Source organism: Helianthus annuus, chromosome 14, assembly GCF_002127325.2.
Source record: "Helianthus annuus cultivar XRQ/B chromosome 14, HanXRQr2.0-SUNRISE, whole genome shotgun sequence".
Lineage (NCBI taxonomy): Eukaryota > Viridiplantae > Streptophyta > Magnoliopsida > Asterales > Asteraceae > Helianthus > Helianthus annuus.
Genome location: NC_035446.2, coordinates 94,542,742 through 94,564,588, shown reverse-complemented (window position 1 = coordinate 94,564,588; position 21,847 = coordinate 94,542,742). Strand labels below are relative to the sequence as shown.

Sequence of the window (21,847 nt, the reverse complement as noted above, 5' to 3'; positions counted from 1 at the left end):
TTTCTAAAATTTTAAGACACATAGGGCTGTTTTAGGAATTTGATCATGGAATAACAGTACATTAACTTCTTAGACAATTGAATCGTATCTCAATGAATATATATAACCCTAATACCCAAATCACAGTTTCCTCTCATCTCTTCACCTTCATCACGACTGAATCCTCCACAACCCTAATATCCCTGTAAAGACTGCACACCAATTCATCAAACCTCCGTCCACCGCCATGAGTTTTATCAATTGTGTACTTCGATCACGATTCAGGTACCAATCATCGCCTACCTGGTTTGTTTTTATTTTGTTTCTATGATTATTATAACGGTGTGATTATTAATCTGTTCCAGTTCTGGTGATCTACGCAGCCACCATCACACTTTGCCGTAAACCTTTGTTCGATGGAGCTTTCGGTCGTACCGTAACTACCATTGCGCCATCAGGTAACCAATTAATTCTAATAGATATGCACAACACATTCAATGACGTTGTTTACATCAGTTTTGCTAAACTGAACTCATTCGATTAACATAAGTGTTCTTTGTAATCGGACAATTTGAAGTTTAGGTGTCCTCTGTGCTGATAAACATAATGCCACAGGAAATTAGTTTGAATTCTGTGATATTCAACACACCTAGCAAGAATTTCAACGACTTAAAGCTCTAAATTCATTCACTAAGAATGACACTGAAGAGTTCATTGATGATCGTGAATTAGCTCAACAGAAAGCTGAAGCAGCAGGTGCGTTTTTATTATATATACATATAGATTTTTCCACTTTTCAATTATTATATAAAAGAAAAATTTTGTATTGATTTCCCTCCCTTGTTTTGTAACCTTTGTTGTGACGATTAATGCCTATTACTGTGGTTTAATTTTGAAAAATAATAGTTATAACAAAGATACATTAGATTTGGTGTGTGAGTGTGAGGATCTGTTATTAAAGGAGTTTGGATTGTTGAAGAAGAACCCTTGATATAACATCCAGTGGGCGGTGGTCAAGCCTATCCGTGAGCCACATGTAGCTGTCCAGAAAGTTGTTTAGGGTAATCCTAATCCTAGGTATGTAATCATGTTATAATCAGAAAAAAAATGTTAAAATATTTTCATTCATTCTCTTTAGCTGGTGCATGGACTTTTAACTATTAAGGAACTATCGTTGTATCTACTAAATAAAAGATCTAAAATTTAACAATCTCATAAAAACATGACAATATGGTCAACATAAGTGAGCTTGAAATAACCTGTTTGGTTTTCATACAGGAAACCCGAATCAAAGAACTATTTGAAAAAAAATTGAAAAGCTAAGTGTAAAGTTTGATTCAATTGAAAGGCCGAATTTTGAAATGGATAATCCTGGTGAAAATATGTAAACTTTGCAAGCATTTTAACAAAAAACCCCTTTTTTAAAACCAACCCAACCCGAAACCCATTCCGACCTGGATCCGTTTCGACAAAACCCATTCTGACCTGAACTTGTTCCAACCCAAAGAAACGACCCGTTCCAACCTGAACCCGTTTTCACCCACCACCCGACTCGACCTGCCTATTTTGCCAGTATGTATTTTCACTTTCTGGTTTGATTTGAACATGGAGAGTGTTTACATTGATTTCTGGCCTTTGGTGCAGAAATATTTGTTGAAGCCAAATCTTACACTTATCTATACACTGATGAAGAAAATGATACGATTGTGCTAATGGAGTAAGTTTTTCTTGTTTAATTTCTCATTCGGCTAAAATATATTGTTAAGCTTAAATTACAGGTGGCAAATTTGACCCATTACTTATGAATCTGTCGATTCGGGTTATTGTATTTTATTTTTATCTCAAATGGGTCAGAAGGGTAAAATAAGAAGAATTTAGTCAAAAGGAAACATGTAAAATAGTGCAAACGGGTCGGGGTCAGGAGTCACCCAAAGTTGATTCTTATGTAAAACGGGTTAGCTGGATGGGTTAGGTCAAACAATATGGTACAATATTTACCATTTCTAAATAATACACTTGATCAATAAAAGTGATTTACTTGACCCATTAAGAGAGATATCTAACCTGAATCAACCCATTGTCAAATAAATTGGTCAAGATTGATAGATGGCTGATGTATAAACAATTATTTTGGTTTTAGGAGGCAATACCAGCCGCCAATGGGAATGATAGGTAACCAATCTTACGCTCTGGTATGCATCATCTGAATGTTGATGACACTGATCATACTTCAAGAGCTGCAGAATCTTGTCAAAGCTCTCAAACCACCATGGCATTTCAGGTACATTATTCTTTTTTTAACTATTTAAAACATTTTTCCCTTTTTTTACATTACAAATTATATTAACTTTTCTATTCTAGAGCTCGTATGTGGAAGCTCTCCAATCCCCAATTTCCTTATGTATTATAATTTTCATATGTCAACAGTACCCCAGGCCCAAAGATCTTAGTGAAGTTGCATGGTTGAATTGGGATGGTATGTCATGTGTTTGTATCATTTTTGTATATATGAGAACGTATTACTAAAATCACAGAACTTTGGCTCAATAACAAAAAAAAAAAAAAAAAACTTTCTTTATTTACTTCAGCTAATCCTTTTTGATGATACAAGTCTACCATAGCTGATAGCATGATAAAAGATAGAAAAAAAGGTCAATTTATATCAGAAAAGAAGGATCTTTCAAAGTTTCTAAGTCAAGTTTAAATCTATTTTTTCATATTTTTTCCAACTGGAATGGGTAAGGTTCGTTAATGTGATAGTGCATCATTTTTTATAAAGGAACGGTTATGTGGAAGCTTTAAACTTTTCTTTGCAACTGTAGTTGGTCACCTTGTTTCTGTTTTTAAATATATCAAATTTTTATCAAAATATTAATTCTAAAATTTGGTGTGGGTGCAAATGGGCCGATTGGCTCTGATTAATTTACACGAACACTTACCTATTACTTTTGACTTTCATAATTTCAATCAAAAAGGTTTGAAGTGAAACTTCAGCCCATTTAATTCCAAATCCTCTAGCCAAACAAAGGCTTGATGAACCCACTAGCCAAACATGATGAAGCTGCGGTGTACAACTAACCCAACTTTATTAACTTGATGCCAGTTTGTCATGAGGTGTTCTGTTGTCGTAATCGATTGATGCAGATCATGATTGTCTCAGGACGTTTATAGGGTCTGGAATAGAGGTCATGGTTGGGGTCTAATGATATGTTGGCTGCTGTTAGTTCATCTACTGTTGCTTCTGCTTTGTGGGTTGCTCAAAATGTTACCGCATACATGGTTAAGGGTGGAGCTAATATAAAGTATGTATGACCAATGATACTCTTTTTGTAATTTTGTTTGTGTGGGTTGTTTGTCTTGAGCATGCTGGTTTGTTTTCATCTGGAAGTTCAGATGTCGGTTGCTTTTTTTTGTTGGTTTGTAAATCAAATGGTTTTGTTAATGAAACAGGTAGTGAAACTATTTTTCATACTATTAATAGATGACGTCATTGTAAACATTTCGATAACATTTTGTTTATAATAAGATTCTCTGGTATGGGGTCTATGATACCAATGGGTCACATTGGAATTTTAACCCACTTCATTTTTAGTAAAGTTTATTTAACCATACGTATTGACCCATGACTCACCATGCCGCTTATGTTTTGAACCATGAGTTTCTTACCAAAAAATGCTCATTTGACCCAGTTCTGTTTTGACCCATGACTGACCAAGTTGCTTTTACTGCCTCTAGCAAAATTACATCAGCAATATACACGCATCTTTGTAATCGAGTCTTAAAATCATAACTAGATAATAGTTTGCTGCAAATAGGAGTAACAATGAGGAATGCATCTTCATATATGGAATAAAGAAGGTTAATCTATTTATAGTTAATGCATTTCATCAACCGATCCATGAACTGTTAGCGCCTTACAATTGTCGACTCCGCGGCAACGCGCGGGTTTCCCACTAGTACTATTATAAAAAGGAGAAGTGATGTACAAGATTGAAATTTTACCATGTTTACAAGTTATGAAGCACCATGTACATGGATATTTAAGCCATTTTAGAGGGGCTTCACTCAAAATTTTAAGACACCATAGGGTTAATTGGGGGATTTCATCCTTTCTATTGAATGCTTCGGTTTCTAATCGATTCATGTTTCAATTGTTCAATCGATTCATTATGTGTGCAGAGATTACTTCGTCTTCCCCTGTATAATCTTCGTCTGCCCCTGTATAATCGAACTCCAGTTGTCTCAATTTCTCAAACCAAATCAAACCCTGAATTTGAAATTCCGGTTTTAACTTTTCGACGAAGTGGAGATAAAGATGTTACGATCTCCGGCACCAGTAAGAGAAGATGATTGGTGCTTCCGATTATCATGTCAATTTGTTGTTTATGTGGTCAATAAACGACAGTTCGATCTCAGATCTGAAGGTTACAACTCATAATAACATATTCGTCTGTTTGATGTTCTATAAGGTTACGTAATCCACCCTACCCTGTATAGCATCCTCTGAGTTTCCCACTCGTCACCGGAATCCACCTTTTCAGAAGCCGGCCATGGAAACTAGCCGTAAACCTTTGCACCTGAATCTCTGTCTTATCAGGTTTGAAGCCTCCGTCTCCCTACATAAGTTGTTGGTTTATGCTTTGTATGGTGAGGCCCGATGTTTTTGTATAACCTTTTATATAGAACCAATATATCCAAGTGATTTGTTTTATAAGCTGAGATTATGGGACTAAATTAACTCACGTTGTCTTTGAAATTTTGCATATAAGGTGCTCGATGAAATGCGGCGGCCAGAGCCAGTGCAGGAGATGGAACCAGGGTGGCATCAGAAGAGCCGAAAGGTGTCGTTTTTTGTTTTCTCATATGGAACTATTGTGGTTGACATTAGCGCTATTTTCAAAAACATCATGGATCGCTATCAGTTGTATGTTTTTAATATATTAGAATCAAATTCCTTGTTTGTTTGTTTCTTTGTTATGATGCTTTTATTCATTGAATTAGGTATCGAATGGCAAGTTAATCAGGCGAGCGCTACTAGATGTAATATTATTGTGCGAGTAAGCAAAGTTATGTTTGAAGAAGAGGCCTCGCAAATCCTAAGTAACATTATCTTCCTTGAGATCCCGTCAGTAGTAACGAAGTTTTGAAGAAATCACTCGGTTTATGGACCAGCCGTAAATGCGCAGAGGCTGTTCTTCGAGGTGCTCAGATAATATCCAACTATACATGTTATTTTATTTGTTTATAATTGTACGTAACCAGGTGACATTCAAGCCTTTTTATTATTTTGATAGTTTCATATGGCTGATGACTTTTTAATAGTAGACCTGGCAAACGGGTCGGGTTGGGTCGGGTACGGGTCAGAACGGATTCGGGTCAATATGGGTCAATTAAAAAGGGGTTGTTTTGGTTCGGGTCAAACTGGGTTCGGGTCGGAACGTGTTCGGGTTAGAGGCGCGCGCCTTATGTATTTTAGGTGTTTTTATGTTTTTTTATGCATGAAAGTGTTGGATAATAGGTTTTTTGGCATGTACAATTTATAAACTAATAGACGAGTATAACGATGTAAATTATCGACTCCTTCGTGATCTCCATCTTTTAGAAATTACTGGTCAGCTTCTAAGTTCTTGATCAATGCGGTTGTTTAGCGTGATTGTTCGCATTCAATTTTTAAACGCCTGTTTGTGCAACAGGTGAAGATGAGGAGAATAAAGATGGTAATGTTAATCAGTGGGTAGCTCTAGCTGTGGTTCAAACGTATAATCCCAACGCAAAGTGCCTTGTAGCAGTATCTATATTCCTGAACGCTTGTCGAAAGCTTCGTTTTCTGCTGCTCAAAAGTCGGGTATGTTTGGTTTATTCTTGTTGCTAACTCGTTTGATTTATTTTAATTTTATTGAAATTCTTAATAGCTTCGATCCACATGACGCGAATTGCTAACTTGTTTGGTTACTGAAACAGGAATAAATACGGAGATACGAAAAGTGCATTCTCAGATCCAAGAATCAGCAAGAGTGCTTTGTAAGTCCAGTAAGAGTGCTAATTTTGAAAGTTAGTGGTTTTTGTAAGCCCAGTGATTTGAATGAATTTTTTAAGTTCGATTGATTTAAAACACGCGTCGAAATTTTTTTAGCATATAACGCCTTTAGTTTTCGTATTTCGTTGCTATAGTGAGTGCTGGTATCGTAACGAACCGAGCCGATACCTAACAAATTCCCATTGCGAAGCGCGGGGGAAACCCACTATTTTTTCAAGTTAAAGAAAAACGCATGAAATCTAATCTTTGTTATCTTTCATGAGTTTATTTTACAGTTTCTTTGTGGGCAACCATTTTTATATGAATTCCGGTACATGAAAAGAAGAACTCCAGTGGGGTGATTTTGGGCAAAGGTATTCATTCATAAACTGTTGAATCAACCGAACTGTGTAAAGCGTAGCAAGTTCGTTGGTTATTTGATAAATCAGTTTGCTCCTTGAGGGTATTGCTTTTCTTTTGACTTTTATTTTTTGTGATTTGAAGGTGAGGAAGATCATAGCAGATTTAGACCATTAAGCTACAGAGGTGCAAACATATGTGTTAGCTTTTTCTCTAATTAGTCGGGCAAGCTATGAGAATGTTTTAAAAAGGTACACTTTCTTTAGTGCTGTCCTTTTTAATTTTTATGTTTGTGGGTCACTTTAAGATCAAAGTTGGCTTTCTGAATATGAACATAGTTGATTCTTGAAACTTGAAAAGGTTAAAAATCATGATCGATTTGAAATGTACCATCCCTTTCCCCAAACTAGCATTAGTTAGACTTTATAGTCAAGGGGGTTAGCTTTCAATACAAGATGTAATGCAATTTATCAAGACAGAAAACTACAACAGTTCCGTGGATATCTTATACACATGGCAATCATGACCGGTTCTTAAAAAAATTGGTTGATTTGGGTCATTTTTGTTTAGCTAAATGAGTTGATTTGGGTCATTTTTGTTTAGCTAAATGAGTTGATTTGGGTCTCTCAAATTATACAAGGGTCACTCATATGAAACAAGCTAAACTAGAATGGGTCAAAATGGATCGCTCATATGCTATCAGCCTATCACATAACTTATGCATGTTTATTTTCTGCTAATTTAGATGTGGTTGTAGGTTCAACTACAACACAGAAGCTGAACTCATGTGAAAAAGAGCTACTGCAGGTATATACAATACTAACAATAGTTTTTTCCTGGTTTTTGCTGTAAAATATTTAAATGATTTTCTTTTTATTTTAGTTGTAGCTATATAAGGGAGTAAAGATATGGTCATAGATAACTACTAAGTAACTTATCCCACGTGAAGACGCAAAGATTAACAAATGGGTATTCATGAAACAAACAACTACCAAGATGATGATGAAGAATGCAAGAAACAAAGAATTCACCTTTGAAAGTTGTTGCAGCGTGAGAGCGTTCCTCAAGACTTCATGGTTGTAGAAAAAGGAGAGAACACAAAGCAAAAAAAGTGTCGAAATAAAAAGAGATGGCTAATCGGCTTTTGTTTATAATTTTGTGGCAGTCACAAGAACAAACACGTCTGACCAAAAAATTATGAACAGTTTTATTTGTTTATAAAATGCTTCACTCAGATCTCATGTATTTGTTTAATAGTTCACTTTTTATGTGTAACTTTTAATTTCTTTATATATAAAATTTTAGGTTGAGTGTACTGAGTCAGTCGCATATGAGCAAGTTAATGTTAATATGGACTTGTTAAAAACTCGAATCGAGTCGACGTAAATCAATTTTGAGCCTAACTTGAAGCTCACTTTTGGTTTTTTTTTTTTTTATACAAAATTTTCGTTGAGTAGTGCTTTTTTCTATATAATTTTGTTAAAAATCATCGATCTTTCCCCGCCGCGAAGCGCGGGCTCTCCCACTAGTAACTTATAACTATTATTTTTGCTATATTAATATTTTTAATAAATAACTAAATATGTAATATTTTCAAATTAACTCGAATTACACAATCCCCCATTTGTGGTCTAGTGGTAGCAGGCTTGAGTTTTCCAATAGAGATTCAAGTTCAATTCTCATTTGTATCATATTGAGGTGAGAATATGTAATGAAGGATTTGAGGTGAGAATATGCAATGAAGGATTTGGATTAGGCATGTGAGGTCTTCACACCGTGTATTACGCCAGAGAGTTCTGCTATTGTGGTGGCACAACGACTGTCAAGTGGCAGCCGGCGGTATGGCTTCCCCGGGAACGCCAAAAAAAACTAAACTTCGAGCCAGCGTGTGCCCGGTTAAGACAAAATAGTCTAGCCAGAGTGTGGCAATATGAGCCTTCCAATTTAGAGAGTATGGTAACCTTATACATAAGGTTCACCTTTCAAAAAAAAAAAAAAAAAAAAAAACTTAAGTAGCACGTACCAGTCTCATTGGTTAACTCAATGTTTCTAAGTTTGTAAATAACTAGTTTTTGCCCCGCCCGCGTTACGGGGCGCTAAGTCGAATATTTCTCTCTCGTAACATGTATGTATGTGTTTCAACTACTTGTACATATTACTCATAACACGATCTCAAAAAATTACATCGAGTCAACCAATTAAAACAAAACACTACCATACTTTTGCTAAAAAAACTAAATGATGGAAATACTATAATTTTACTGAGGGAAAAATTGTATTTTTTCAGGACAAATGAGCGTGTGTCAGGCAACCGGTTAACACGAATAAAAATTACACCGAGTCAACCAATTAAAAGAAAACACTACCACATTTTTGTCAACAAAAAGAAAAACTAAAATGATGATATGATTAATTTTACACCGGGAGCAAAATCATAATTTGACGGAAAAGAAAAATGAAAACGATGGCAAAATTGTAAATATAAACTAAGGACAAAATTGTAATTTAGCTGGGAAGAAAAAAACAAAACTAATAATAAAATTGTAAATTTAAACGGGGAAACATCGTAATTTTGCTGGATCTAACACTAGGAAACACTATTTACTGCCATGGTTTTTGTTGTTACAATAAAAATAAAAATAAATAAATAAATATACAAGTAATAATAATCAAAGAGCCTGGACGGTTGGAATGCATAGGTGGCATAATTATAACCACAGTGACATTATCATCCACCATGGAAGCTCTCAGTCAGAGCTCCCACCCCTGTTCCTCCACCTTCGCTCATCAGATCCCGATTGTTCAACCCGGTTTCCGGTCTCTCACTTACTCTAAACAAACCACATTCACCCTTAACCTGTTTGACCCACTTCAAAAAATCCAAATTCAACAACTTTACCGCCATTTCTCCATCTGTTTCAACCGAAAGTCTTGATCAAGATGAGAAATTTGACTGGTATTCTCAGTGGTATGCGATCATGCCAGTGTGCGATCTGGACAAGAGGGCCCCACATGGGAAGAAGGTGATGGGTTTGGATGTTGTGGTGTGGTGGGACAAGAATGAGAATGCATGGAAGGTGTTCGACGATATGTGTCCTCACAGATTGGCTCCACTTTCTGAAGGAAGGATTGATCAATGGGGTAGGCTGCAGTGTGTGTATCATGGGTGGTGCTTTAGTGGCTCTGGTGACTGCAAATTTATCCCTCAAGCTCCCCCTGACGGTCCTCTGGTAATACAGTAGTTGATAAATACTAGTAATACGCAATAATACTTTTCATTATTCTGTAATGTGTAGGTTCATACGTTTAAAAAGGCGTGTGTTGCTGTTTATCCCAGCACCGTGCAAAACGGAATTGTGTGGTTTTGGCCCAACACTGATCCACAGTACAAAGATATCCTCACAAAGAAGAAACCACCATACATCCCTGAGGTTGATGATCCTTCATTTACATTCCAGTTTTTGAACAGAGATATACCGTACGGGTATGCACATTTCACCTAAATAAATCAACAAATTTGTTATCGGTTTTGTTGCTCAGAAGTGTGACTTTTTCAGGTATGAAATCTTGATTGAAAATATCATGGACCCTGCTCATCTTCCATATGCACATTATGGGATAATGAGCACACCACAGCCTAGATAAGTATATATACATATATATATATGCATGCAACCACATAATTCTTATATTTTCAGTTTTTTAGTATTCTTGATGACCTGACCCGTCTAACGTTAGTTTCCTTCCTGCAATGTGAAGGTTGATCAGATGCACATAAATGGTTTTACTACAAATGAGCCATACGAGCAGTCGAAATTTGTTCCTCCTTGTCATAATATCTTAGTTTCTAGAATTCCAGAGGTATACAACTGAAGAATATTTAAGTATTTAACCTTTAGAACTATTATATTAATCTTTTTGGTACTTTTACTTGTGTAACGAAGGGGCGATCAGCTGCACGAAAACAACCTAACCTAGGCTGGTGTTTCTGATCTTTATATGTATACCAGTGAGCCCGGGTAACAGTAGAATAATCATTCTTACTGGAAGAAACTTTGCTCTTTGGATTGATCAAGTTGTTCCCAGATGGATATACCATATTGGGCAGAATTTGATTATTTGTTCAGATATGTATCTTCTTCATATTGAGGTAACTTGTAGGATAAGAAAATGATTATGCAAATGTGATTTAGTCGGCTGTTGAAGGATTATGCAACTTGCAGGAGAAGAAACTGATGGAAACCGGTTTTTCAAATTGGCTAAAAGTTTGTTTCGTGCCAACACGCGAAAGTGGTTGCATTTAGAAAGTGGCTAAACAAGTATTCAGGCGGTCAAGTTGACTGGGGAAACAAATTTAATGGATTGTTGCCCCCTACTCCTCCTAGAGAACAACTTATGGACAGGTTGTTATTTGCATAAAAGTCAACCAAATTGTTGTTAAAAATATCGAAATTACTTCACTTTTTGATTGATGTTGATTTTAGGTACTGGAGCCATGTGGTGAACTGCAGCAGCTGCAATGGTGCATATAAAGGTTTGAATGCACTTAAGGTGGCTCTACAGGTGTTTTCGGTTGCTGCAGTGGCTATGGTGGCTGCAGCCAAACAGGGGATCATATCAGTGGCTGCAAGAAATACACTTGCTGTTGCTGCAGTTTTGTGTTTTGTGGGATCAAAATGGTTGTCTCATTTTGTTTACAAATGCTTCCATTATCATGCCTATAATCATGCTTTTGTATGAGACTTGTTTCACATAATGAAGATTTGGGTTACATATCACATAAAGAAGTTTGTTCATAGGTTTTTATTTTTTTATTTATTATTATTTTTAAATGGTGTAACCATGTTTCAGTTCTGGGTTGTTTCAAGATTCTTTTAACAGTTGGTCATCTGAAATCTGTATTAACCAAATCCTAATAATATTATACATTTTAGGATAAATTGATACATATTTTAATCAAAGAACATGGAAATCAAATAAACCTAAAAATTTATGAAAGAGTAAAAGTAAAAAGTCTTGAAAAAGTTAAAACATGTTTCTATTAAAATAAAAAGTTCGTGCTGGAGACTTGCCTGGCAAAATTTGTTGAGATTAAGATGGTTATATAAATTATTCTAAAACTAATTAATTCGTTAATCAATTTAAAATTATTCTAAAACTAATTAATTCGTTAATCAATTTATTTATAAAACTATAATTTTCAAAATAGATTTTTATTTCATTGTATATTTATTTTCATTTGTTTATTTTAGTTATTATAACTTTTATATATATATTTTTTATTCAAAACAAATTAAATACTTAGTTAGGGATTAGGGGTGAGTCGAGCCCAAACTCGCCTAAGCTTCGCCTTAAGTCATTTAATACATTGCAATATGATACCCTAGGGTTGCACTTTGAGCCAAAACTTTATTCTAATGTAATAATTTACCTCACTTCTATACATTTATGTAAATCTTGAATCATATATAAATTTAAGTCAAATAATAAGAGTAAAAAAGTTAATTATGTGAATGGTTTTGTTTGTTTATGTAAATCTAGAATTGCATATAAATTGAAGTTGCATAATTGATTTAGTTAATTATGAGGGTTAGAATATAATAGAAAGTTTATTTGGCTAGGAAGTAATCTTGATCATTAATTGATTTAATCAAGAGCTAAGATTAAATGAGGGAAATTGAAGGGAAGAAAAGAAGCGTGTGGGTTTGTGTAAGGGCATTGTAGTCAATCCAGGACAATAGTTTCTCTCTCCTCCAATACCCCCTCATTTTTTAAACGTTAATAATTTTTTCATACGACATTATTTTTTTATAAAAATTGCACCAAAAAACGAGCGTTTTTTATTTTTAAAACGAGTATACTATTGTTATATTTTCCAATTTTTTTTTCGAAAACCCAGTTGCGTAAAACACAATGGAAAAAAAACCCAGTTGCGTAAAATGCAATGAAAGAAAAAACGTAAAAAATGACTTCAAAAACGCAATGCACAAAAAACACAAAGAAATGTCTTATTTGTAAAACGCAATGGCCAGAAAACACTTAAAAATGTCTTTTTTTCTAAAACGCAATGGACTGAAAATATTTAAAAATGTGTTTTACTTAAAAATATGTTTTACTTAAAAATGTGTTTTACCTAAAACGCAATACACAAAAAACACAAAGAAATGTCTTATTTGTAAAACGCAATGGTCAGAAAACACTTAAAAATGTCTTTTTTTTTTCTAAAACGCAATGGACTGAAAACACTTAAAAATGTGTTTTACCTGAAACGCAATGCACAAAAAACACAAAGAAATGTCTTATTTGTAAAATGTAATGGCCAGAAAACACTTAAAAATGCCTTTTTTCTAAAACGCAATGGACTAAAAACACATAAAAATGTGTTTTACCTAAAACGCAATGGACTAAAAACGCTTCAAAAACTGTCTGAACCAGGAAGTAGAGATCACAAACTGTCTACGAAACTGAGCCAATTTCCAGAAAATTAAATTTTCTGATGCAGTTTTATTAAATTTTCGACCCTAGCCAGGGGTTGCCGCCCCTTGGACCTGCTCCCAGGGGCGCTGTCCCCGGACCCCCGCCAAAATCGTAAAACGCAATGACTCAATTCAAAAACCCAGATCGTAAAAATGCAATTCAAGAATTTCTTAGATGAATCGAAACTGATTTCTTCAACAAATGACGAAATTTGAATGATAGAAACACTTATCAGCGATCGAATCGAACCGATCGAGTGATTCGATTCAAAATCCCAGGAAAAAAATAAGATATTGTATGAAGTTAAACTGGGTTTCTTCAAAAAAAGTTGAAAAACACGTTGATTGGTTATTTGAATCATTGATTGTTGACGAAAATCGCACTATAATGTAGTGATTATTGAGATAGAAAGTGAAGAAAAGGTTGAAGATGGTGGGTTTTGAAGTTACTAGGGAGAAGAAAAAAGAAGAAAGGATACGATTGTCTAAAATACCCTACTCTTTATTTTAAACTTTAGCACATATCATACTCCTATTGATTCTTATGTTTTCTAGCCAAAATAAACTTACTATTGAATCGGAGTGGTTAATAATGCACGTAAGTATGATGATATTGAGCTATGCGGCTCTTCTTTTTCTTCTGCAGTATCTCGACATCACATGAGCGTGAAAAGGGTTCAAGAGTCAGTTTTCAAAAAGAAACGAAGTGGCTTAGAAATTTTTTTTTTTTTTTTTTTTCACCCTAATGATTTAGAATTTTAGTAAAAAGTCATGCATGGTAGTTCTTGGACCGTTGGTATGTACATGTGGCTTTATTACAACCACAATTGCATCATTATCATCATCAATAACCACCACATAATCTCTTCAATTCACAAAATTCATCAGTTTCCGCCATGGAAGCTCTCAGAGCTCCCTCCCCTGTTTCCCCAGCTTCACTCATCAGACCCCAAGCATTCAAACCCCTTTCCACTCTCTCCTTCACTCTAAGCAAACCAAATAGTTTAACCCAATTCAATAAACCCAAATTCAAAACCTTTACTGCCGTTTCTTCCTCTGTTTCAACCGAACCCACTTCCCCACCCGATCAAGAAACCGAAACCCCTGATCAAGATGAGAAATTCGACTGGTACTCACAGTGGTATGCGATCATGCCAGTGTGTGATCTGGACAAGAGGGCCCCACATGGGAAGAAGGTGATGGGTCTGGATGTTGTGGTGTGGTGGGATAAGAATGAGAATGCATGGAAGGTGTTCGACGATATGTGTCCTCACAGATTGGCCCCACTTTCTGAAGGAAGGATTGATCAGTGGGGCAGGTTGCAGTGTGTGTATCATGGCTGGTGCTTTAGTGGCTCTGGTGACTGTAAATTGATCCCTCAAGCTCCCCCTGATGGTCCTCCGGTAATTTACATCACTTTCGGTCTTCCTTCTTTCAACTGTTTTATACATTTATATTAAGATTATAGAGACAAGAATCCAAGATATGTTTATTAGAGAGAATATATTAGTTAGGGTTTATCGTAACTGATTAAATAGTTGATATATAATGCACAATGCCTCACTGCATTTTCGTTATTGTATAACGCGCAGGTTCATACATTCAAGAAGGCGTGTGTTGCTGTCTATCCCAGCACCGTGCAAAACGGAATTGTTTGGTTTTGGCCCAGCACTGACCCACAATACAAAGATATCCTCACAAAAAAGAAACCTCCATACATCCCTGAACTCGACGACCCTTCATTTACCCACACAATGTATAACCGAGACATCCCATACGGGTATGCACATTTCACCTATATCTTGCAAACTCGTTAATCAAAATTTGTTCTGATAGTGTTACACTTTCAGGTATGAAATCTTGATCGAAAATCTCATGGATCCCGCTCATGTGCCCTATGCACATTATGGAATAATGTGGACACCACAGCCCAGATAAGTATTTATACCATTACATTGTTTACATACCATGTCGTCAGATAATTGTCAGACTAACACGCGTTTTAATTCCTTCACTGTTAAGCGTGATCGCGAAGGAGGTAGACCTCTTGAAATGAACGTAACAAAGATAGACAAAAATGGTTATACTGCACAACAGCAAAACGGTAAATGGAATTTTCTACCTCCTTGTGTGTTATACGGTAGTATAACGTTTGGCGGGAATCCGAATGAATCAGATGGAACCGCAAAGGTATACATTTTATTTATACGTGTAACTAAAGATCTGTATTGGTATTTAAAGTGTTAAACTTGTATAATCTGATTAATATAGGGGAAATTAGCACAAAAACCACCTCGACAGGCGCTTTTGATCTTTATATGTATGCCAGTGAGCCCGGGTAATAGCAGATTGATATTTGCTTCACCGAGAAACTTTGCTGTTTGGATGGATCGAATTATCCCCAGATGGGTGTACCATATTAACCAGAATTTGATTATCGATTCAGATTTGTATCTTCTTCACGTTGAGGTAAAACTAAAAGTCAAACCTGACACGGTTTTGAATTGAAATATGGGGGTGTTAAATGACTCGTGTTCGCGGGTTGGCAGGTCGAACCTGACACGGACCAGAAAATTGTGTCGGACATATGAACCCGAACACGTCAGGAGTTTTCGTGAGTTGACACCAACAAGACCTGACTAGCCAGAAATTTCATATTATTGCATATAATATGTTAAAATTTCCCAAAAAAAAAAAAAAAAAAATACAAGTGTATAATAATTACGCTTAAACTATAATACTATGACAAGAAAACAGATTTTTTAAGCTATAAAAATAAACGTTTTAGACGGGTCAACCCACAAACCTGTCAGGTTGACCTAGAGGTGGGCAAAAAAACCGGTTTGTGAAAAACCGGTTCCAACCTGATCCGAACCAGCGGTTTGTAGACCAGTTCCTATTCCCGATCTTTAAAACTGGTTAACAAACCTGACCGGTTGTAAAAGAACCGGTTCTTATCAGTTTGGGGTTTGATCATTGGAAACCGGTTTTAAAACTGAACTGGTTTGGAAAAAAAAGGTTTGTTTACCCCTAAAAAAACCGGTTCGGTTTGTAAAAAAAATGGTTTGTACACCTCTAGGTTGACCTGAACACAACCTGTTCAACTAAATTTGTTTGCGGGCCCGACCCGAATCCTCAAATTCCGTGTTAGGTTTGTGTCGTGTGAGAAATTTACACCCTTGTTTCAATACATGAGTCCGACCAGTTCTTAAAAGATTATGAAACTTGCAGGAGAAGAAAGTGTTGGAAGCCGATCCGAACGATTGGCAAAAAATATGCTTTGTGCCAACTAAATCCGATGCCCTTGTGGTTGGATTTAGAAAGTGGATAAAGAAATATTCAAACGGTCAACTCAATTGGGGAAACAACTTCGATCGGTCTCTTCCACCGAGCCCGCCACGTGAACAACTCCTGGACCGGTACTGGAGCCATGTGGTGAACTGCAGCAGCTGCAATGCGGCATACAAAAGTCTAAATGCACTTCAGGTGGCTCTACAGGTGTTTTCGGTTGCTTCTGTGGCTATTGTGGCTGCAACCAAACAAGGTTTGATATCAGTTGTGGCAAGAAATACACTTGTCGTTGCTGCAGTCTTGTGTTTTGTGGGATCGAAATGGTTGTCTCATTTCATATACAAAAACTTTCGTTACCATGACTATAATCACGCTTTTGTGTTTCACTGATAAATCTTTTCAAACTCGTGTTTGTTGTAATGTATTGTGCTAATGGTGGTATGTAGCTATTGTAAAAGGCATAATACATTGATGTAAAGATGTTAAATTATACACATATTTGATTTTATTCAAACATTTGATCGTTTAGATGTCTCTTAATGACGCGTAGTTGTTTCTGACTCAGTAGCAACCAACTTTAACGGTAATCTGACTCAGACCAGCAACAAAACCATAGGGGATAAGACCTGATTATAGCGGTGCATAACAACCATCAGCAACTGCCACCGCAAATGGTCAGCAAAATAATGAAGCGGTTCATCAGACCCGGCAATGGGAGCAGCAGTAGAATCATTCCAAAGAAAACACAGATCAAAAATTAAAATCCCAGACCCAACAGTAACTAAACCAATTAATAAGTTGATACGAGCACAATCTATTTATCACAACAACCACCTTGACAGGCGCTTTTGATCTTTATCTGTATGCCAGTGAGCCCGGAAAATAGCTATTGATTTTGAGAGTAATCTTCTTCTTCTCTATCTTTAGCTCTTGATCTCTTGATCACCATTTCGTATCGTAACATTGTCAAACGGTCTTGGTTATAAGAACAACTCCAGAGCCCAATAACACCATAAGAAAAATGACACCATTTTACTACGTGCATTGATAGTATACCGAGCTTTATTTACTCTACGTGCATTTATTGACCAGTTTTTATTAGTTTGCCGTTTCATGGGTGACGAACTAAGTTCTCGTGTAGTCATCAATAACGAACTTTAATGGTCAAAGGTTTATGTTGTCTATATAGAAATACAAGGCAAGAATTATATCCTGTTTATGAATTTACATGGGGCGAAACTCAAGGCCACATACAATAAGGCCGGACATCATTCCCTCATAGTTCACAAATTTCAAATTTATAGAAATACAATCATTTTGAAGCTCATTATTTGATTTGAATTTCCACACACAAACCTCCATCCATCCATCTTCCCTCTCTTGAGGAATCCGATTAACATCATCTACATTCCACGGCTTCGGGGATCTAAAGTAAACAACTTCAATCTGTTTATTTTTCTGCTGACGCAGATCTCGCACTATCACTGGACAATGCAACCCAGAACACTTCTCCGAAAGCTTGAACACAAGGTAACAACTATGTTCTGTATCTTGCAACAACATTTTACTATCAATCTTGCACTTGATACGAAACACTTGTGTTGATAAAAGCTCCCCCACCTTTTGAGATCTTGACTTGGTTGTGGGCTTCCAATCAAAAAGCTTCTCGTTAAAAGAGTCACAAAAGGCCTCATTTGCTGAAAGCATGTAGTATTGTTTCCCCTTGTTCCTCCGCTTGAACAACTTCAAAAGAGATTGAGTGAATATGCAACATTTATCAAAAGGAATATCATTAGTTGGCTGCGGGACTTCCATTAAGGTGTTTTCTTCAGGTTTTACCTGTAGAAATAAAATAAAACCACGTTATAACTAAATATGTAATGCACAACATCTTATATGATTAACAAAAGAACAAATTTGAAAGTATTGTAAAACTTGCATTGTCAATGGCTCGCAACTCGATGCCTTCAACATAAATTGCACGGTTTCCACAATAGCATCGTGAAAAGCTCTTTATTAGAAACTCAAAGTCTGTAGTATCTGATTCCTTGTGATTCAAGAAACGATACAATTCAATAGTCATCCACTCATCTTCTCTCCATGTTGCAAAATATGCATGCAAAGTTTCATTTCCCATTTTGTAAGTTAGGTTCACATACATCCGTTTAGCTACATTTTTTCTTGCACCGTGAAATTTGAAGACAAGATGAACACCATAATTGATACCATAGGAATTATCTAACAACTCGGCCACTTTGTCAAATCTGCACATACATGTGAGCTATAAGATATATATATATATATATAACACGAACACAAAAACAAACACAAAGCAAAAGAGAGGACCTTGATTCTGGAACGGAACGCCACTTACGTGACCGATGATTTTCGTATGAAAATTGGCTTGCTGATACCATTTTGTTTCTTTCTCCATTACTTCCGAGTGAAAACCACTATTAAAACAAGACAAACAAATCAAAGCAGGTTTCTATCATGTGTAAAATATGAGACAAGACTTAGGGGATCAAGATATTTACCACTTTGTCCTCTTGAATGAGGATTCCTTTGGAGAGAATGTCATAAATATCCTTTCTATTTGTGGTAGAGGAGATTTCAGGGTCTTTTGACATCTGGATTATTTCTTTATAGTCTTCAGGCAGTTGGGTCTCCCATATTTCATAATATTTCTATATATCCAACAAAAAGTGGATTTCAAGTAAATCAACATAGTTATATTACATAATGACTTAACGTTTCATATATACTTTGTGAAATATTATTTCATGAAACATATATTCCGTGACACCGTGTTGATATTGTTAACATTCCACATCTTTTTTGTTTATTTTTTTATATATTTTGATCTTTTTAACATATACAAATAATAGTTGGTATATGTGGGAGAATACTTCTCTGCCCAAATGGGGCTAGAGGACAGACTTTATATAATAAATAATTGTTACAACAGAAAAGGAAATGACATAACTATACAAATTAGAATATTTGACCAAGAGAAAATTGAGGAACAGATTGCATAATTTACAGCACTAATTCAATGGTCAATGTTGTCTAATATCCCCCGGCAAGCGAAACGGCGGTGCACGAACCCGAAGTAAGTCCCGAAAATTCTCGAACTGAGGCTGTGGTAAACTTTGGTGAAGATATCCGCTAGTTGAAGCTTGGTAGGAACGAACTGTGTGTGTAGTTTACCGGACATTACTAATTCACGAACAAAGTGATAATCCAAGTCGATGTGCTTAGCCCGTTTGTGAGAAACGGGATTTTGACTCATGAACAAAGCATTGCGATTGTCACAAAGTAGTGTAGGCCGAGTAGGCGGAAGCGCATGCAACTCCTTGAGCAAATGAGTAATCCAAACAATCTCAGCTGCGGTGTTTGCCATGGCACGATATTCTGACTCGCAACTGGATCTTGAGACGGTTGGCTGCTTTTTGGCACTCCACGAAACCAAGTTTCCACCTAAAAAGATAGAGTAGCCGTACGTGGATCTTCGTGTTTCAACACACCTAGCCTAGTCAGCGTCTGAGTATCCCAAAATGGTCGTGGATTGAGGACGTTGAAATAAAAGGCCATGGGAGATGGTTCCTTTGACATACCGTAAAATACGCTTAACGAGCTGGAAGTGTTTGTCAGTTGGAGCATGTAAAAATTGACACGCCAGCAAGATCAGGATGCGTGATGGTAAGATATTGAAGTGCCCCCACAATGGACCGGTATAGGGTCGGATCGGAAAAGGGTGGGCCATCGGAAGTGAAGGTGTCGGTTGTAGAAAGAGGTGTGGGAACAGGCTTGGCATCGACAAGCCCAGCCAGATTGAGGATATCATTAGCATACTTTGTTTGAGTAAGGAAAAGACCGGACTGATGATGAGCTACTTCAAGACCCAAGAAATAACTTAAGTTCCCCAAATCTTTGATAGCGAATTCACTGTGAAGACGACTTATAAAATTGGTGATAAGATTAGGAACGTTGCCCGTAAGGATAAGATCGTCTACATAGACTAAGAGGTACATAATCTTGTCGCCTTTACAGAAGACAAAGAGAGAGGGATCCGCACGACTACAGGTAAAGCCGTAGGAGAGAAGGAACGAGCTAAGGCGTTGAAACCAAGCTCGTGGAGCTTGTTTGAGTCCGTAAAGGGCTTTGTTCAATTTACAAACATGGTTCGGAAAGGCTAAGTCAACGAAACCGGGAGGTTGTTCCATATACACTGTTTCGGAAAGTGAGCCATTTAGGAAGGCGTTATTAACATCAAGTTGATGAAGGGACCAAGAGTTAATAACGGCTAAGGAAAGAACGATACGAATAGTAGAGGCTTTGACAACCGGACTAAAGGTGTGAGTGAAGTCAAGTCCCGGTATTTGTGTAAAGCCTTGGGCTACTAATCAAGCTTTATGACGATCAATAGAGCCGTCCGAACGATATTTGGTACGGAAAACCCATTTGGAACCAACAACATTGGACGAGTGAGGTCGGGGTACAAGGGTCCATGTGTGCTTGCGTTGAAGGGCCTTAAGTTCATCTTGCATTGCAAGGAGCCAGTGAGGGTGTTTTGAGGCACTTTTGAACCCTTTAGGATCATGAGACTTGAGCAAAGCAGCATGAAGGCCAAATTGCATGATGTGCGCAAGAGAGGCATTGTGCTTGGGATTGGGTTTAAAAGAACCCACTTTAGAGCGGGTGACCATAGGGTGAGATGAAACGGGTTGAGGAGGTGGTGTAGAAGCTGTCATGGATGGAGATGCAGCCGGGGACACCGAGTCCTCAGAAGAAGCAGAAGCACCAGTGGACGGTGCTGAATCAGGGCTGGAAGGTGGTGGCGAAGGGCTGCTGTCATCAGGTGAGGAATGAGAAGATAGGGTGGAGGCAGTGGGTGTAATAACATGGTCAGGATAGAAGACAAAACTGGGTTGAGTGCTACCAGGCTGTCTTCAACTGTAAGTGTGAGTAATGGGAGGTGGATTGGGTTGGGTAGGGTAGGGGCTGCTGAAGCGGAGGTAGTTGGGACAGGCTGGGTGGTAGTGTTTGGGGCTGTTTGTTGGACAGAATTTGGGCTGTTTGGAGCAGTGTTTTGGGCGGCGGAGGCTGTAGAAGCGGGCTGCGAGTGAGGCACGAGATGAGTAGAGTCAGATTTACACAATGGACAGGATGTGGGAGCAGGGGAAAAGGGTTGAGGAGTAGGATCGGGTGGAGAGGTGGAGTTGGGTATAGTTGGATCCAAAGCAATGGAGGTTATGGAAGGCTCTTGATAGGTTGTGAGGAACAGATTGGTAATATTCGTGTTGGGAGAGTCACCAACATAAGGAAAAACGGTTTCGTCAAAACGGGCATGACGGGTCACATACATACGAGATGTTTGAGGGTCAAAACATTTGTATCCTTTGTATTGTGGGGCATAACCCATGAAAATACATGGAATGCTTCGAGGAGCTAGCTTATGAGGAGCATAGTCTCGAAGATACGGATAAACACAACACCCAAAAACACGAAAGTTGTTGTAAACGGGTGTTGTGGAAAAAAGAACCTCAAACGGGGACATGTCATTAAGAGGTTTTGAGGGTAAACGATTAATAATATAAGTGGCGATGCTAAAGGCGTCTACCCAATGAGTAACCAGAATGTGAGCTTGAAATAACATTGCGAGACCCGTTTCCACAATGTGACGATGTTTCCTTTCGGCCCGACCGTTCTGAGAGGCGGTTTA

The 21,847-nt window shown here is 37.2% G+C and overlaps 2 protein-coding genes, 1 long non-coding RNA gene and 1 pseudogene across 24 annotated transcripts; 3 read left to right on the top strand and 1 right to left on the bottom strand.

The window, feature by feature from the left end:
• Positions 1-96: 96 nt before the first annotated feature.
• On the top strand, positions 97-7,611 carry LOC110908706. 21 transcript variants are annotated; one of them, XR_004878186.1, is made up of 18 exons: positions 98-264; positions 345-437; positions 595-735; positions 886-1,056; positions 1,624-1,696; positions 2,120-2,260; positions 2,407-2,455; positions 3,124-3,281; positions 4,159-4,403; positions 4,477-4,626; positions 4,749-4,903; positions 4,981-5,180; positions 5,673-5,824; positions 5,941-6,000; positions 6,292-6,369; positions 6,500-6,606; positions 7,113-7,162; positions 7,238-7,611. It is a non-coding gene; the product is annotated as an uncharacterized LOC110908706 (long non-coding RNA). The 21 variants fall into 21 exon arrangements; XR_004878185.1 differs by having other exon boundaries at positions 99-264; positions 4,477-4,576; positions 4,749-4,820; XR_004878187.1 differs by having other exon boundaries at positions 97-264; positions 4,159-4,576; positions 4,749-4,820; positions 4,981-5,229.
• A 1,467-nt stretch (positions 7,612-9,078) lies between these two features.
• Positions 9,079-11,150, top strand: LOC110908709 (annotated as a pseudogene).
• A 2,343-nt stretch (positions 11,151-13,493) lies between these two features.
• Positions 13,494-16,650, top strand: LOC110908712 (protochlorophyllide-dependent translocon component 52, chloroplastic). 2 transcript variants are annotated; one of them, XM_035982591.1, is made up of 7 exons: positions 13,494-14,234; positions 14,424-14,611; positions 14,682-14,765; positions 14,847-15,021; positions 15,103-15,300; positions 15,381-15,445; positions 16,063-16,636. In XM_035982591.1, exons 1-6 carry the CDS (start codon positions 13,728-13,730, stop codon positions 15,420-15,422), a joined length of 1,194 nt encoding a protein of 397 aa, XP_035838484.1. In that variant the 5' UTR covers positions 13,494-13,727; the 3' UTR covers positions 15,423-15,445; positions 16,063-16,636. The 2 variants fall into 2 exon arrangements, with proteins under 2 accessions (XP_035838484.1, XP_022009379.1); XM_022153687.2 differs by lacking the exon at positions 15,381-15,445 and having other exon boundaries at positions 16,063-16,650.
• Positions 16,651-20,528: 3,878 nt separating this feature from the next.
• Positions 20,529-20,876, bottom strand: LOC110906969 (uncharacterized mitochondrial protein AtMg00820-like). The gene has a single exon (XM_022152017.1). It carries the CDS (start codon positions 20,874-20,876, stop codon positions 20,529-20,531), a length of 348 nt encoding a protein of 115 aa, XP_022007709.1.
• Positions 20,877-21,847: the final 971 nt, after the last annotated feature.